This window comes from Argopecten irradians, chromosome 2, assembly GCF_041381155.1.
Source record: "Argopecten irradians isolate NY chromosome 2, Ai_NY, whole genome shotgun sequence".
Lineage (NCBI taxonomy): Eukaryota > Metazoa > Mollusca > Bivalvia > Pectinida > Pectinidae > Argopecten > Argopecten irradians.
The window spans coordinates 14799885-14817527 of NC_091135.1; the positions used below are offsets into that span (position 1 = coordinate 14799885).

Below are 17643 nucleotides of genomic sequence, written 5' to 3' on the forward strand. Positions count from 1 at the left end.
TGTAAACAGTTTTGCTAAATGGCTTATCAATGTAATCCCCCTATAATTATTCACGTTATTTCTATCACCCTTCTTGTGCAAGGGAATGATAACGCCCTGAGCTCATGACTCTGGGAAATAACCTATTTGTAACATATTGTTAAATAACCTTAACAACACCGTTGAAAATATTTCCTTATATTCAATAAAGTATTCGTTAAGCAGCATATCAACACCAGCAGACTTGCCCCTGGGAAGAACCTTTAATTACATCTAAAAGTTCATTAGCATCAAAATCAACATCTAATTCCGGATATATACCCTCTGTGTTTTCGTCCTTCATAATATCGATGTCATTCGCTTCACCTGCCAGATCTTTGAAATAATTGAAAAAAATCAGTTAATGATACATCACCAGTCTTGGTAATTTTACGATTTGAAAAATTTCGAAAAATATCTTTAGGGCTGTTACGTTTTAACAAATCTAGCATGTTACCTTCCATACTTAGATACTGTCGCTTCAGTTTTCTTTCACAAGTTTTATACTGTTTTTTAGCTTGCATAAGACATAATCTGTTGTCCAATGACCGTTCACCATTAAACACTGATAACGCGCGTTTATATTTGTTATATAATGATTTACAATTGTTATCGAACCAAGGCTTGTCCGGTACTCTATTTACAGAGGTAATTATATGACAAGAACATGAACAATTCAATACCTTTCTACTTGAAAGACAGAATTCATCAAACAAAAAAACGAATACATTCTACAAATTTGTTTAAACATGTATCAATACTTTCTTTGGAATCAGAAAGCGAATCAACAGAACTCTCAATCAAGGATCTAACTTTAGATATGTTACTCGTTACCTTCATACTAGCTTCATCAGACCACGCTACTCTAGTTACTGTAGCATACTTATCATTAACTGAACAACAGTTATCTGTCGTTAGACAGTTCATTGTTAGATAAATTTGGCGCATGATCAGAAAATTCATTGAAACCACCTACTTCGAAACATTTAATAGACGACCTTGACGTTTGATCTGTTAATGCATAGTCTATAACACTAGTACCATTAGAATTACAAAAGGTTAATTTACCATCTAGGTTTCCTGTTGTCCGCCCATTAAGAATTTTCAGACCAGATGACTTACATAATTGTGAAAGATTACGACCAAATGTAGTAACCTGCAAGTCCTCTGAGTTACGCATAACGTCATGTGCTTCCTGAGGATAATCAATAAATTCATCTAGATGCCGTTGGATACTATTATGTAACGCGTCTATAGGTATATAGTCACACTCCCTACCAGTCCTACTATTAAGATCGCCAATCATACTAATACCCTACCTGAGGTACTGTTGTGACCGATATCGTTCTCTAGCAACGAAAATAAGTCTTCGTCAAAAGTACGATGAAACACCGAACCGTCTGGTGGAATATGGGCTAATGCTATGTAAACACATTTCTGGTCACGGAATATTCTACCGTCAACTCTAATCCAAAGTATACTGTCTAAATGTACTGATTCAAGAAAAATATACCACGTAACCAAGGCTTAAATAGACATACAAGACCACCTCCTTTGCATTTAAATCTCACAACTGGTTTAAAACACTCAAAACCTTTTACCGTAAAGTCGTCCTGGTCGTCTAACCAGCATTCAGAAAGACCCACAATTTTAGCATCATTAAATATAGTACAAAAGTCATCGTTAACAATCTTGTTTTTCAAATGACACATTCTATGTAGAGTTGTCATTTTATGTAAAGTGTACATTTTACTTTTATTGTAGTACATTGTAATTTCTTCGTTTTTAATGAATTTGTGCTGCTTATTCTATGTCCTAAATTTAATTGTTATGCCATACCCGTAATTTATCCACAATTTAGTGACTTATTATATTTGATGTTTTTTTTATACACACATATGTAATCAGCTTAATATCATTTCTGACATACATGTATATTGAAGTATATATATCTTTGATTTTTTCAGTATTTAAATTATTTTAATTATGCTTCAAATCCAAGTTATTTTTTGTGTTATTTCGGATTTTAGATACGTAAGTTATGTGAAGTATGATATGTGCTTTGATCTATTTACCCTTAAGAGGTTGAGGATTATTGTCATTTTACTGTGCAATCGGTACTATGTACCACTAACGACGTTGTCCTGTAGTGTATGGTAAGTGACGCCGTGCACGTTGAAGATCCTCTGACGGCATTGGAAAGGAGAAGGCTAATTAATTTATTGCAAGCATCCACAGGGTAAGCTTTTGTTAATTACCGGTATTAAAGGTAATATGAAGTAAATAGGGTAAAGGCAGGTATTGCTGTCACAGTCGCAAATTTAATACAATTTTCTTATCTTTTAAGTTAATAATTTAGAGAGTATCATAATCATGATTCTAGTGTGAAGAACACTAAAAGATTATCGCTTACACTGAATGTCCTTTTACCGCTGATATTTGCATGTTTATGATATCTTTGTTCATTAAACAATATGATTGTTAGAAGATTCCTTATAAAGGCATTGTATTTCTTTATCAACGCACTGTATTAATCATATTATTTACACAAAAAAATATAATGGTAATTTAAAACTGATGAAATAAAATCAGATTTATAGAAAAAGATTTTCGCTTTTACCTTTCTCTCTGACCTTTGGTGTTGAAGTACAGATATTTAACTCTAGCTGCAATATTGTAGCTCAAAAGACGTTTTGACGCGATAATGTTCGTGTCTTTAGAAAGGTATAGTAGGCCGGGTACGTATAGTTTTTTCTCTCTATATGTGTAATACTGTGTCAGATATGTATAATACTACTGTGTCGATATTTGTAATACTGGGTCAGTATATAATAATTAATAAAATTTTATTTTCGTGTCACACATTTAAAATACATATAGAATATACATTAAAAATGTCCGGCCAATATTTGACCTATGAGACACGCATACTTAAAAAATATTCATATATTATACAGTGAATAAATAGGTTGTATCAAACGTCTCACATGAACGTCTCACATGTGATATAACCGGATAGATACATTCAAGTATTGTTTCACATTATTAACCATTATAAAATGATAAAGCGTCTCTTTTTCATAAATAAAAATACCGATTTACTTAAAATATCCTGCAATTGCATTTCATTCATTAAAAATTTAAATTTTTCTATGGTGCTTAAATTGTAAAAATTTGGTTGAATATCACATGCCTTTTCAAAAAGAACATTACGAATGTCTATATAAAATTTACATTCACATAAAAAATGTATTTCAGATTCTAAACAGTTAGAGCTACAATATTTACAAGTTCTATTTTCTAATAGAGTCACTGGACGGTTAAAGCGGCCCGTTTCAATGTGTAGCGGTAAGCTTCCGCATCTTAGTTTCGTAATTAATGAGCTGCGGTAGTATCTCGGTAAAATACTGGTTACATAGTTTTCTGGTTTAAGGTCTTTTTTTAAACAAACGATAAGTTCTTAACTTGTTACCATTAGCCTGACCCTTGTCGTTCCACATAGCTGTAAACCAATCCTGTTCATCCTTATGAAAGATACACTGCCGAATTTTCCCCATTATTGATTTAGTAGTACCATATGATGTGTCTAAATTTTGTTGAACATTACATATCTTTGCAGTCTTCAATACTTTACTTTCCCAAGATTTTCCTTTACGTTTAGACCACTGGTGAACTTTATACAGAAGTCTGTCATTGTTGACGGATCTCAGCTTACAATAAAACCGAAAAACTTCAACACGTTGTTTCGCTAGGCAGGACATCCATCCCATATCACCACGCTTGCCGATATTAGAGGTATTCCTTGAAACACCAAGATATAGTCTCATAGCTCTGTTTTGTATATTATTGATAACCCTGTGTTCACTTTGGCCCCATATTGCGGAACAGTACATTAAAATGGGCTCGACGAGCGATTCGTACAATTTAGTGAAAACCGTATATGACAGCCCTCATTCACTGATGAATTTAGATGTTAAAATGTTATATATATATATACTGTGTCAGTATTTGTAATACTGGTTCAGTGTATTTTTATCATACGTGTTTTTTCTTTCAATCTCCAAAACCAAATTACAAAATGTATAAGAATGTAACCAAATGATAATCTCAAACCGAAAAAATGTTTTTCCCCATTTACCACTGTTAGGGTCCAGAAATTATATACAAGTAGAAGACAAAACAAAAATAACTCGAATCGCAATTCATTCAAAATGTTAAATCCTTGCCTTTTGTATCACAATGTAATCGAACAGTGTTAACCTGTGATTGATAATTAAAGAGGATATTGTGAAATAAGAGGCTTAATGCCGACTTTACAACATTAAAAAAATATAAAAAAGAATAACCTAACGCAATATTAACAGATCAGGGCTATAATAAGTTTCACTGTAAAAAGGATACCTCCACTAAGGGTCCATGTATGTCTGTATTGCTCTGGACAGTTGTTGGACACCAGGTTCGATTTGTTTGGTATCACAGAATCCTATCGACAGTCGGATACAGTTCCTATAGTTACGGGAAACAGAAGTACTGAAATAAAAACTTGAGCGATAATAACAACTTTCAGGTTGGCATAGCATTCAGTATTTTAAGAGTGAGGCGTGGTTTGCCAGTTTTGGTATAATGTGACAAAGTTACGAGTACTTGAAGATAAAAGACAAAATAGAATTTAACCAAATATTTCCCATTATCAGGAAGCAGAGAAAGAGACAGCAGTTTTACAGGTACGGGTGGACTTATCACACGATAAAAGTTCTTACTATTTTTATTTGTGAAATATCTCGAATTAATCTGGTCTATGAACGAAAGTTTGAGGTAACAAATAACAGAACGGATTACAACAAATGAAGTGTTATATTACATCCTCATTGAAATATCACTGACCTTTCTCCGTCCTGGAACACGATTTGGTGACTGTCTCTAGCGAACGTCTGCAGGTTTTTAGCATCCATTTCCTTGGGCAGGGTTACCCAGACGAAAAATCCGCCCTGTAAATAGGTTTATCACTTTAGTAATCATATTATTTCTTGTTTCAATAGAAATAAAAAAAAATATTTAAGAAAAACTCATTGATGTACATGTGACTTTTCACGAAATAGGACTCATTACAGTTATTCTCTTTTCCAACAACATGTAAAATTATTCATAATTACTAGTAGTTTTTAGCTCACCTGGCCCGAAGGGCCGGTGAGCTTTTGCCATAGCGCGGCGTCCGTCGTCCGTCCGTCGTCCGTCTTTCAACATTTCCGTTAAATCGCTACTTGTCATAAAGTACTGCATGGATTTTAACAAAATTTGGTCAGAAACTTCCTTAGGGGAAAATGGTGACCCTGACCCCCCTGGGGCAGGAGGGGCGGGCCCAATAGGGGTAATAGAGGTAAATCCTTTAAATCGCTACTTGTCCTAGAGTTCTGCATGGATTGCAACCAAATTTGGCCAGAAACTTCCTTAGGGGAAGGGGATCAGATTTTGCATAAATGGTGACCCTGACCCCCCTGGGGCAGGAGGGGCGGGGCCCAATAGGGGTAATAGAGGTAAATCCTATAAATCGCTACTTGTCCTAGAGTTCTGCATGGATTGCAACCAAATTTGGCCAGAAACTTCCTTAGGGGAAGGGGATCAGATTTTGCATAAATGGTGACCCTGACCCCCCCCCCCCCCTGGGGCAGGAGGGGCGGGGCCCAATAGGGGTGATAGAGGTAAATCCTATAAATCGCTACTTGTCATAAAGTACTGCATGGATTTTAACAAAATTTGGTCAGAAACTTCCTTAGGGGAAAATGGTGACCCTGACCCCCCTGGGGCAGGAGGGGCGGGCCCAATAGGGGTAATAGAGGTAAATCCTATAAATCGCTACTTGTCCTAGAGTTCTGCATGGATTGCAACCAAATTTGGCCAGAAACTTCCTTAGTGGAAGGGGATCAGATTTTGCATAAATGGTGACCCTGACCCCCCTGGGGCAGGAGGGGCGGGGCCCAATAGGGGTAATAGAGGTAAATCCTTTAAATCGCTACTTGTCCTAGAGTTCTGCATGGATTGCAACCAAATTTGGCCACAAACTTCCTTAGTGGAAGGGGATCAGATTTTGCATAAATGGTGACCCTGACCCCCCTGGGGCAGGAGGGGCGGGGCCCAATAGGGGAAATAGAGGTAAATCCTTTAAATCGCTACTTGTCATAGAGTTCTGCATGGATTGTAACCAAATTTGGCTCTAACCCCCCTGGGGGCAGGAGAGGCGGGGCCCAATAGGGAAATAGAGGTAAATCCTAAAAGCTACTTGTCCTAGAGTTCTGCATGGATTGTAACCAAATTTGGCCAGAAACATCCTTGGGGTTAACAGAATTCGTATAAATCTTGGCTTTGACCCCCTGGAGCAGAAAGAGTGGGGCCCAATAGGGGAATTAGAGGTAAATATTCAAATTCCTTCAGAAAAGAAACAATGAACTTGTATTCAGAACATTACTTGGCATTGCAAACCAGGTGAGCGATACAGGCCCTCTGGGCCTCTTGTTTTTTAAAAAACCAAAACAGACGATCGGACTTTGGGTTTCCCTACACGTTTTTGTAAGAAAAATAAAATAAATACGGCATTAGTTTGTTGGGAATATATATCTGTAGTAAACAGTCACTTAATGTAAATAAATTTCGCCGAAAACGTTGTCGATATTTAAGAAAGGAAATAGTACAAACCTCGGGGCGATTGAAAGAGCAACAGGCGGGAAGATATTTTTCTAGAGCATTACACATCAGATTCATCCTTTCCTGAAACAGACATATTATGATAATTTCAAAACACATTATATATATATATATCTTGTTTAGCATATTTTGGAATCAAACGTGAAGCCACAAGACTAGATAACCATCATAATGGGCATGGTTTAAATTTCTGCAAATAAGAAAACGACTACTTGTTAACCGATCGGAACTACTCCTTGACATGTTCACAGACGTGGGCAAGGTTTTCCGATTTTTGAAGAGCGTTAAGCGGCGCTGTTAAAGCGTGTAGGGTTCTATTTATTATTGTGACTTCTGCAAACTAATCATTATATAAATTCAGAAAAAAAAGTACAAATATGCATTCAAATTTGGACGTCATTGTTTTACAATTACAAATTATAAATATTACGTATATAAGATGACAAACAGACTATTTCTCGTGGGCAAACAACTGGGTTTTTTTGGCTCCTTTGTCTTATTTGTACATAGACATATTTACCTTGTAGATATCCTTAATGCGGCTTAGATGTGGTGACAACAGGTCTAGTTGTAGAGCGGCAGACATCATCAGTGACATAAAATGATTAAAACTACCGGCACAGATCGACTGATAACTGTGAAAACATGTTATGACAGGTAGATAAGTTTTATCATTGCAACATTTGTCATAATAACAAAAAGTCATAATAATTCGCAGTGAGATTTACAACATGTAAATAATTTGTACTCTTATTTTCAATTTAAAAAACGCAAATATTGCCAATATGAGACAAAACCACAGTGAACCTCTTTTCTGTAAATGTGGGCAAAATAGAAATACAATAATAATTTAACACCGAGTCGACGTGTACCTTTCCAAGGAATAAATCTGAGCGTTTCATTGACAACATTGAATCAAAGTACAGTGGTCCTACAAGGACTTGAAGACGCTGTCCAGAAGCAAAGGAATTTGGAAAAATAAAATGAAAAGGAGAAGAAAGAAAAGTTAAATAAATGGATGTTATTTTTGAGCGATTTTCAAAGCTTTCGAAAACTTTCAATATAAATTGTACGAACGAATAAAAATCAGCCCACCAAGACACCAATGAATCAATAATAGGTTTGGGTCCCTCTATCCACCCAAGCCGCAGTCCACCGGCAAAAATCTTGGAGAAGGTTCCATTGGAGAGGACACAACCTGTGCTATCGTCACTAAAAAGATAAAGGTCATCAAGATCTCCGTGGACAAAAGCAGATTTTGATAAACAGAAGTAAATCGTTAGTAAGACATGCCTAAAATTTCCTTTAGGTTGAAAAGCACAGTTTATTTAAGGAATAATTGTTATTTTTTGTTGTTCACTGGTGTATGAACTGCATTTTGTGATAGATATTTTAAGTGAAGCGCGATATTATTAATAATTTTGACTCTCATTCTTGATCTTAAGTATTTCAACGTGTGCTATCATAATGATATTGTTATATGCAACACTGAACATTTTATTTACATTTATGACGTTACAGTGGCTAGTACGATGTGTTCACTGTTACCTTGGTTGCATAACATTATATTTTCTTAAGTCAATAAGAAGAGCTATGATATTTCATGAAATCATTTAATTCTCATAAGCTATAAAATAGGTGTTAAAAAAATTAGCGGACACCAATAAAAACTTCGCTAAATCGGTTTAATAACTGCACAATATCATGAAATTGAGGGTGATGAGATATGTTATTGTCCCTAAACCCCAAATCAATTTATTAATACCTCTTGTCATAAGCAAGGAGCCGTGGAGGAACAGCTCCCTCACCAAAGTGGAACAAGTTATATACATCGTCGGAGAAAACCAGGACGTCATATTTCCTAGCCAGATGGACTAGCTTCCTGCATTGATCTGTAGAAAATAAGGATGGAACTATTCAAAACTAAGTCATATGCTTCAGTTTCGCAAAGAAATATTACAAAACAAAAATTGAAGTTTCTTACAAATATTTTCTATGACAGATTAACTTGCATTTGAGGGATTACCACAAAATCGAATTATCGTGCATATATTATTCATGTGTGTGTCTTTATAAAACTTTTTTTTCGTATTTGTTAAAAAAAAAGATTATAAAAAATAATTTCCATTCCATTGCAAGATCATTATGCAAAATTGTAACTGCTGCAATACATGAGAACTTATAATGAAAGCACGTATTTTAAACAGTTTTGGCCCGATCGATTTTCGTGATTTTAATTGGCCGTAAAAAAGCCCAAAGAAAACTTATTCGACTAACTCGGAAATTTTCATTCCCAATTAGAAGGTTTACAGTTTACTAAGGCGGCCTCTTAATGTCCGGACGGTTGTATCACACAGCCTACACCAAAACTAATCAGATTATCGTAATAATAGCACAACGAATATATTTCACATGTATGTAACGTTTGATACATTTGATACCACTATTAATGAACCGAAGAAAATACCATTTATATTTATATCTAAACAACATGTGTTACAAGTGATGTAACAAATATGTAATAGAAGTCAAGGTAACTGTCCTAGCCACACGATTTGTTCACCATATAGTCATTCTACTATCAATAAGTGTAACAAAGACAACCATTAAGACTCAGATGAAAACAATGAATTAGTACTTTTCCAAGTAAGGGTTAGAACCCATGTCGTAAAGGTGTGAAGCAACATTTGTACCCGGTGAGAAATTTTTTCCTGTAGGATTACTATATACCGTCATGGTATACAACATCGTCCAGAATTGACATTTCCATGTCTTCTTGTCGCCAGCCTTTATCCTGTATTCCTTGAACAATTCCTCAAGGTGGACCAAATCCAGCCCATCTTCTGTGGCTGGCACTGAACAAAAAATAATTCTGATGTTACATTTCAATTGTATATATCTCTGTTTGATTTTCCTTTATGTCATACTATGTAGTACTGAGAGCTGTATTTGCTTTATTTAGCTACACTACTGTATAATGCTTCGTGCATGCAGTTATTAATACTTATGTCATGTTCTCCCATGCTATATGGTGGCAACGATGGGATTCCAATATCGAACTACATGTAATCATGAAGGCCTTACCAGGCATATGTACAACATTACTCTAGATATTAAAGGCCTTGTTCGTTTGATCAAAATAAGATAAGCGTACCTGGTATAAGGGTTTTGCCAATATCGTCCCTCAAAATGTTTATGGCCAAGAAAAACGTTGGGTCCTCCACAAAAATAGGGACATCATTCGGGAACAGCGTTGTAACCGTCAGGTGAAGGCCATTGGTAGCCCCAGTTGTTACTATCAGAGAGTCACTTTCACAAAGAAAACAATAAGTGCAGTTGAGGTTTAGTTTGACGCATGATATGCATGCATTCGATATTTTGCATCAAAAGAGTTTTGGATGTGAAAATGATTTAGGATATGTGCTTTAATATAGCCAATATATTTTTGTAATTAATAAGGAGATATTTAGATATATCTAAAATACCATATCGTTTCATTCTATATATCTGCTTTCCCTAAACATGATTTTCTACTATACAATAACAGTAAGACACCGTTGTATTTTTGTCTTCAAGGAAGAGCTACTAAACACTACAAAGGACGTTTTTGTTTAGATTCGTTCCTTTTTGTTTGTCTATTTTTATAAGAGCTATCCACCAGTAATCACTATCACCTTAGATGGGGTTTTTTATATTCAAAACTCGAAGCTTTTATCTTAGCTTAAAAATGATCTAATAAATAGGAAACAAAAAGTAAATTTAAACAACGGTATAGATAAAACTGGATATCTAATAATGCTGGAGTACTTCAGGGTTCTATTTTGGGTCCTTTGCTTTTCTTAGTGTATATTAACGACATTGTTTTTTATATCGATTCCATTGTAAAAAAAATTGCCAAAGACACTTCTTCGTATATGGTTGTAGAAAATCCGTTAACAACACATGCCATATAAGAATCAGATCTGGGAAAAATTAACACTCGGGCAAGGCAATGGCTTGTTACTTTCAATCCAAATAAATCCTAAACTGTTTTAATAAGTAGGAAACGAAACCGCCCAAATCATTCCATCCTTCATATGAACCAAGTACCTATTAACAATGTCGACTCTCATCAGCATCTCCGCTAATGGGAGTTGGGCAGATCATGTCAATTATATAATTTCTAAAATCTTTTAAATCTAAACTTTATAGGAACACTCTACGAACAATTCATTTTTCATTTATTAGGCTCATTATGGAGTATGGAGATAAATGTTTTGGTGAAACATACCTCATGAACTAGGGAAAAATCTTGAGTAATTACAAGTGTAACAAAATTAGTATTGATAAACTGTTCATCGAATCTGCATGGGTCAGCTTATTTTATCGAAGACAAGTTCATAAAATTATTCATTTCCACATGATGAAATATCATTATACACATGAATACCTCTATAGCATGATAACAGAAACTGTTTCTGAAGGTCATTCATATGAAACTACACACTCGGACCATATATTTATTACACCTATATTATGCTAAACCTCATTATATCAAAAATATTTTCTTCCTTATAAGCCAATGGAATAGTCTACCACAAAGTATTCGCTCAAACTCTTCTACTTATGCCATAAAAACTTATCTTAATCATAAGCATTCATTTACAAAATATGAGTGCCTATTTCAGTTCTGGTACCCGTACAAAGTCCGCGCTACGACCTAGAAAATCAAAATTTTATTTGGAAATGAAAATTTATCTAGCGACTCAAACTCTGAAATATTTCTACATGTGCAAAATTTCATTAAAGCCAGTGATAGATTTTGAAACCAAGTCTACTGCAAAATATACGTAACTTTAATTTCATTTTAAATTTCATTTTGTTCGATATCTCATAAAAAATGATTTATGCTTGTATTATTGTAATTCTGTACCAATGTTAATGATATGGAGGTGGCCCAGTTGGTACTGAGAGGAATGTTTATGGAAACGTGGAAGGACCGGTGTGACAAAGACAGAAGGATAATCAGGAATGAGACGAACATTTTGTATTGTGAGACACGAATGAGACTACAGTCCAATTATGGCCACTTTTATATTTTATCTTTAATATTTTATATTTTATATTTTATAGCTTCATCCTCAGTCATGTATTGTTAATTAACTTAATTGTGTAATACTTATATACTAGTATTGATAGCAAAAGTTACAACCCTCTCCCTCTCCCCCTCCCCACCTCTCTCTCTCTCTCTCCCCTCCCTCTCCCCTCTCTTTCTTTCTCTCTTTCTCTTTCTCTCTCTCTCTCTGGACAAATTGCGTATACTTGTATATTTTGTACCATATTGTGGAAAGGGTATGTATATAAGTTGTAATAACTTGTACCCAATCCGTTTGTTAATTAATGCAATAAAATATGTTTAAACTAATCTAAACTATCATTTATAATAAAAAATAGGACAAAACGCGATAGTTTATTATGCTATGCAAATAACTTGTACCCAATCCGTACACAAATGGTAATGATTTTATTGAAAACCTTTCGAAACATTTGCGATATCTACCATTTTGACACATTCTCATAAAACGTCCTACCATTATTGACTTTGAACAGCTGGCGCATGTCGGATTTTTCTGCATCGAGGGTCATAATGATGAATAAGAAAATTAACATTTTACACATATACTGACGCTTTATTTTAATTCACGTTTTTTTAACATGCAATATCAGTTTTACTGTGTGATTCATGTTGTATATTGATATATAATACTAAACACGAATTTAAATGTATATATATGGCTTAATACGTGTATCTTATTTGAATAATACAGATTAAAAACCCATTTGTAAGCCAGGTATACCTATAATCATATATCCGAAACTCTCCGTATTCTCGTACATAGTCAAAAGCGTACTATCTATTAGTTTCACCTTGGCACAGGTGGTAGATGCTCAGATTTCTTAATGGCTTTGTATACAAAAATAATATATAAACGTCGTATCTATTTCATTGTTTTGTAACTGTTAAGTGCATTGCTGTCAGTATGCTTTTCCGTAAATATAATAAAGCAACTGGTCTTCAATCATATGTTACATCACGTCTTTCACCATTTTTAAACGAGGGCGAAATCGATAAAATTTCTTCTAGAAGAAAGGATATGAGTTGAAAGTTGATTATGACATGTAAATGTTGTTGATATTTTCAAATACAATTAAAATGCAAACAGAGATAGTGCAATAGGTTTGCTATATTCGTTTCACATATATGATTTGTTTTGTTTTTATTTTTAACTTTACTCATAAATCTGGTTATTCAATTGTTTGATAGATAGCTGCACCGTATACGTATAGGAGTTGATCATCTCAAATAAACCCCAAAACGCTGCAAAATATTATTTTTACATACAATCAATGTATTATGAATAATTACATTTCCTTTTACATGAAGCTTGTTAGATATGGTCAGATGACAATCACGAGGATCATTTAAAATATATATCAGCACTTTAAATAGTCAGTTCGAAAATACAATTCGGTCAAATTAAATGGATTTAGATCTAATGAGCAAACGAATTTGGATATAAAATGACTTCGGTTATTCTCAAATTAAAATATGTACATGTAGTTAGATTTCAAACGTATTTACATGTCAATTAGTTCCAATACTCTGCACATACATTGTATCGACACTGAACGTATATCTATGGCAGCTATTGAGTTGAACCGAAAACGACGTTTGCAATGGAGGATTTGGACGGGATTTTTGTGTACTTAATTGTATCTTAACTATAAAAATAACTGACCCAAATCAGTTTAAAAAATGTTGTTTAACAACTTTGTCTAACCCACGTTTTTCATTGTCACTGTCTGGACAATTTAGGGACGCTCAAGTTAGCCAAAAAGGAGAAAACAAAATGTATAAAAAATATCATTAGTAGACATAGACTCTGCCTTTGGTTAATAGTTATCAAATATTTGTATTGTATTTGTATCGGAATCTTGTATGAAACATAATAAACACCAACTTTATTAGCAAGGATATTCAGTACGACACTTCCTTTGGCCTGCAAATACACAAGGCATAGCACGTAAAATTTGAAATTTGAAGAAATGACCAGAGAGCATTAAAAAATCACACATAAAAGCACAATAAGAGCCAAGGACAGACCCGTCTAATGTCAATATCCATCCAGCCATGAATATGTATTGCGTATTCTCGACAAACGAAGTCACGCATTATCACCCATGGGAGTAGTCTATTTTTAAATTTAGTATTCAAACTATGCTTAGGATATATTGAGATCTTTTGAACGAAGCTTATTTAAGCGTCACGCGTTTTCATAGAGAAGTATTGCCATATTGCCGTGTGAAATGTTATACACGTGAAGCATGCAGCAGATACAGGAAAAACACCAGGAAACATCTTTCCGTGACAATATGGCTTCGTTCCGTAAAACAAACAGTGTATGAGATCTAAACAATACATAGGCCAATAGATAAGCAACTACAGACGCCTTTAACAATGTATGAATTTAACAGACTACAAGAAGGAAACAACAAAGTAAAATAAAACGGGGAAAACTGTTAGAAACGACAAAACATAAAAATTAATTACCCAAACAAAGGGATCATTCTAAACAAATGAAAGTGTTTACCTCTGGACGTTATCGCCGTATTCTTTCGATAGGAATCCAGCTAACCGCTGTCTGAAAATTGGGTCCCCTTGTTCAGGACCGTATTTGAATGTGTTAGTCTCCTGCTTTGGGTCCTTCTGTAAAGTATATCACTACTGTGTGTTATGGGGCAAGTAATATCAACGGTTATTTTACACATAACACTGATAAGTCTATAGGTTACGACTTACTTGAAATAGTGAATGCGAGACAAACAAGTAATTCTAACAGTGTTGACAAAATATTGTCGAAGGCGAACTTTTCCTTTGTCAAGATACAATAAGAACAATGAAATTTAATATTAAGGACGGTAACAAATGTTCACAATTGTTTTTTTGTTTGATTGATTGATTAATGTCCAATAACGAGCCAGGGTAATGTAAGGATGGCCTCCAATATATGCAGTGTGTAGCGTGTTGTGTAGGGTGCTGTGCGTGTTTTTGGAAACTACGGTATATTCGAGTTGTGTCTTCTTATATGGTGAAACTTTTTTTTATATTGGTATATCACTGAAACATGCTGCCGAAGACACCAAGCAACACATCCCATCCAAACACATTATACCGATAACGGGTCATGCAGTCGTCCTACTCAAAGTATGCTGGGTCAAGGAAGTAATATCACCCACATCCTTTCTAAGTAAAATCTGTATCAAATATTAGCGTTTGCTACTTTGTGATTCGTTTTTTCCCGGTCTGTTTTTGTCTACGTATACATTTACCACTTATCGCTATGGATCTTTATGTTTTTGTGAACATTTAGTAACCTGTAATATTGAAAAAAACCTTAAATCTACAAATATCCTCTATCAAGTTAACACTACTTCTAATACAATAATATGTTGTTTCTAAAATCCATTTTCCTTACCATTGCCTCCGACGTGGCCTTGATCATGATCTCCTGACATCCCTGCATAGTTTCAGGACCGGGTGCTCCAGTGGACAGGTTGATGATATCATTCTGCTTATGTTCATTAGACATATCAGTACCATCCGCAACAACCTCTCCAGCAGTCAGAATCTGATCTAATGTTACAACTAGTTATCACACCTTCCACAGATGCAGCTATACCCAGTAGAGTGAAGCGAGCTGGTTATCCGTAGTCAAGCTTATGATTACTCGACTGTCACATTTCGTCATATTTCACCATTAGAATATCTCAATAATTTAACACTGTTTTGCATGCCTTTATTAAAAAGCTGGGAATCAATAATTTTTCTTCCGTGGCCGGCTTACCTAGCAAGCTTTATTATACAGTTAAAGTATGGGGTTGAGGATATATAGCAAGTTTCTGGTTTCCCGAGACTTGTCTATTTCCCGAGGCAGAGACGAGGGAAATAGGCAAGTTCGAGGGAAACCATAAACTTGCAATATCCCTCAACCCCATACTTTAACTGTTTTAATATACTTATACATAAAAAAGCTATGATTAGACTAAAAGTGCATTTCTCTCATACGCTATAATCCTGTCGCGTACGGCCATGTGCCGTGTGAAATGTTATACACGTGAAGCATGCAGCAGATACAGGAAAAACACCAGGAAACATCTTTCCGTGACAATATGGCTTCGTTCCGTAAAACAAACAGTGTATGAGATCTAAACAATACATAGGCCAGTGGATAAGCAACTACAGACGCCTTTAACAATGTATGAATTTAACAGACTACAAGAAGGAAACAACAAAGTAAAATAAAACGAGGAAATCTGTTAGAAACGACAAAACATAAAAATTAATTACCCAAACAAAGGGACCATCCTAAACAAATGAAAGTGTTTACCTCTGGACGTTATCGCCGTATTCTTTCGATAGGAATCCAGCTAACCGCTGTCTGAAAATTGGGTCCCCTTGCTCAGGACCGTATTTGAATGTGTTAGTCTCCTGCTTTGGGTCCTTCTGTAAAGTATATCACTACTATGTGTTATGGGGCAAGTAATATCAACGGCTGTTTCCCAGATAACACTGGATCCTTATAAACATAAGTCTGTAGGTTACGATTTACTTGAAGTAGTAAATGTGGGACAAACAAGTAATTCTAACAGTGTTGACAAAATATTGTCGAAGGCGATCTTTTCCTTTGTCAAGAAACAAGAATAACAAAGAAAATTGCATATTAAGGACCGTCACGAATGTTCACAATTGTTTGTTTGTTTGATTGATTGATTGATTGATTTACGTCCCATCAACAGCCGGGTCATGTAAGGATGGCCTCCAATGTATGCGATGTGTAGCGTGTTACTGTATGTAGTGTGCTGTGCGTCTTTTGGGTGACTGCGGTATATTCGTGTTGTGTCTTCTTATATGGTGAAACTCTTTTCCTTTTTATAGTGCTTTATCACTGAAGCATGCTGCCAAACACACCAAGCAACACACCCCATCCAATCACAATATACCGACAACGGGTCAACCAGTCGTCCTACTCAAAGTATGCTGGGTCAAGGAAGTAATATCACCCACATCCTTTCTAAGTAATATCTGTATCGCACATTAGCGTTTGCTACTTCGTGATCCGTTTTATTTCACATTGTCCTATTTTGTCCTACTTTGTTCGTACCGTTTGTTATCTGTTTTTGTCTACGTATACATTTACCACTTATCGCTATGGATCTTTATGTTTTTGTGAACATTAGTTACCGTCCTTTAATGTAATTTTATTTGTTCTTTTTATATCTTGACAATGGGACAGGTCGCCTCGCAAATTCAACAATATTATGTCCACACTGTGAGCATTACTTTTTTGCCTCATATTTACTACTTCAACTAATTCACATCATACAAACATATGTTTACTGACAACTAGTAACCTGTAAAATTGGGGGGAAAAAAACCCTTAAATCTGCAAATGTTCTCTATCAAGTTAACACTACTTCAAATACAATACTATGTTGTTTCTAAAATCCATTTTCCTCACCATTGCCTCCGACGTGGCCTTGATCATGATCTCCTGACATCCCTGCATAGTTTCAGGACCGGGTGCCCCAGTGGACAGGTTGATGATATCATTCTGCTTCTGTTCATTAGACATATCAGTACCATCCGCAACAACCTCTCCAGCAGTCAGAATCTGATCTTATGTTACAACTAGTTATCACACCTTCCACAGATGCAGCTATACCCAGTAGAGTGAAGCGAGCTGGTTATCCGTAGTCAAACTTATGATTACTCGACTGTCACATTTCATCATATTTCACCATTAGAATATCTCAGTAATTTAACACTGTTTTACCTGCCTTTATTAAAAGGCTGGGAATCAATATTTTTTCTGTCGTGGCCGGCTT

General features: G+C 35.2%; 1 protein-coding gene across 5 annotated transcripts; it reads right to left on the reverse strand.

Moving 5' to 3' along the window:
• Positions 1-2850: 2850 nt before the first annotated feature.
• LOC138314560 (uncharacterized) lies at positions 2851-17491 on the reverse strand. Of its 5 annotated transcripts, XM_069254949.1 has the most exons (11): positions 16146-16214; positions 15234-15391; positions 14349-14464; positions 9872-10026; positions 9411-9572; positions 8483-8609; positions 7795-7929; positions 7238-7352; positions 6709-6780; positions 4903-5006; positions 2851-4548 (listed from the first exon to the last, which is right to left on the reverse strand). In XM_069254949.1, the coding sequence occupies exons 2-11, from the start codon at positions 15345-15347 to the stop codon at positions 4425-4427; spliced, it is 1224 nt and encodes a 407-aa protein (XP_069111050.1). In that variant the 5' UTR covers positions 15348-15391; positions 16146-16214; the 3' UTR covers positions 2851-4424. The 5 variants fall into 5 exon arrangements, with proteins under 5 accessions (XP_069111050.1, XP_069111053.1, XP_069111052.1 ...); XM_069254952.1 differs by lacking the exons at positions 14349-14464; positions 15234-15391 and adding an exon at positions 17277-17491 and having other exon boundaries at positions 7813-7929; positions 16146-16261; XM_069254951.1 differs by lacking the exon at positions 16146-16214 and having other exon boundaries at positions 2851-4524; positions 15234-15964.
• Between the last annotated feature and the right edge of the window lie 152 nt (positions 17492-17643).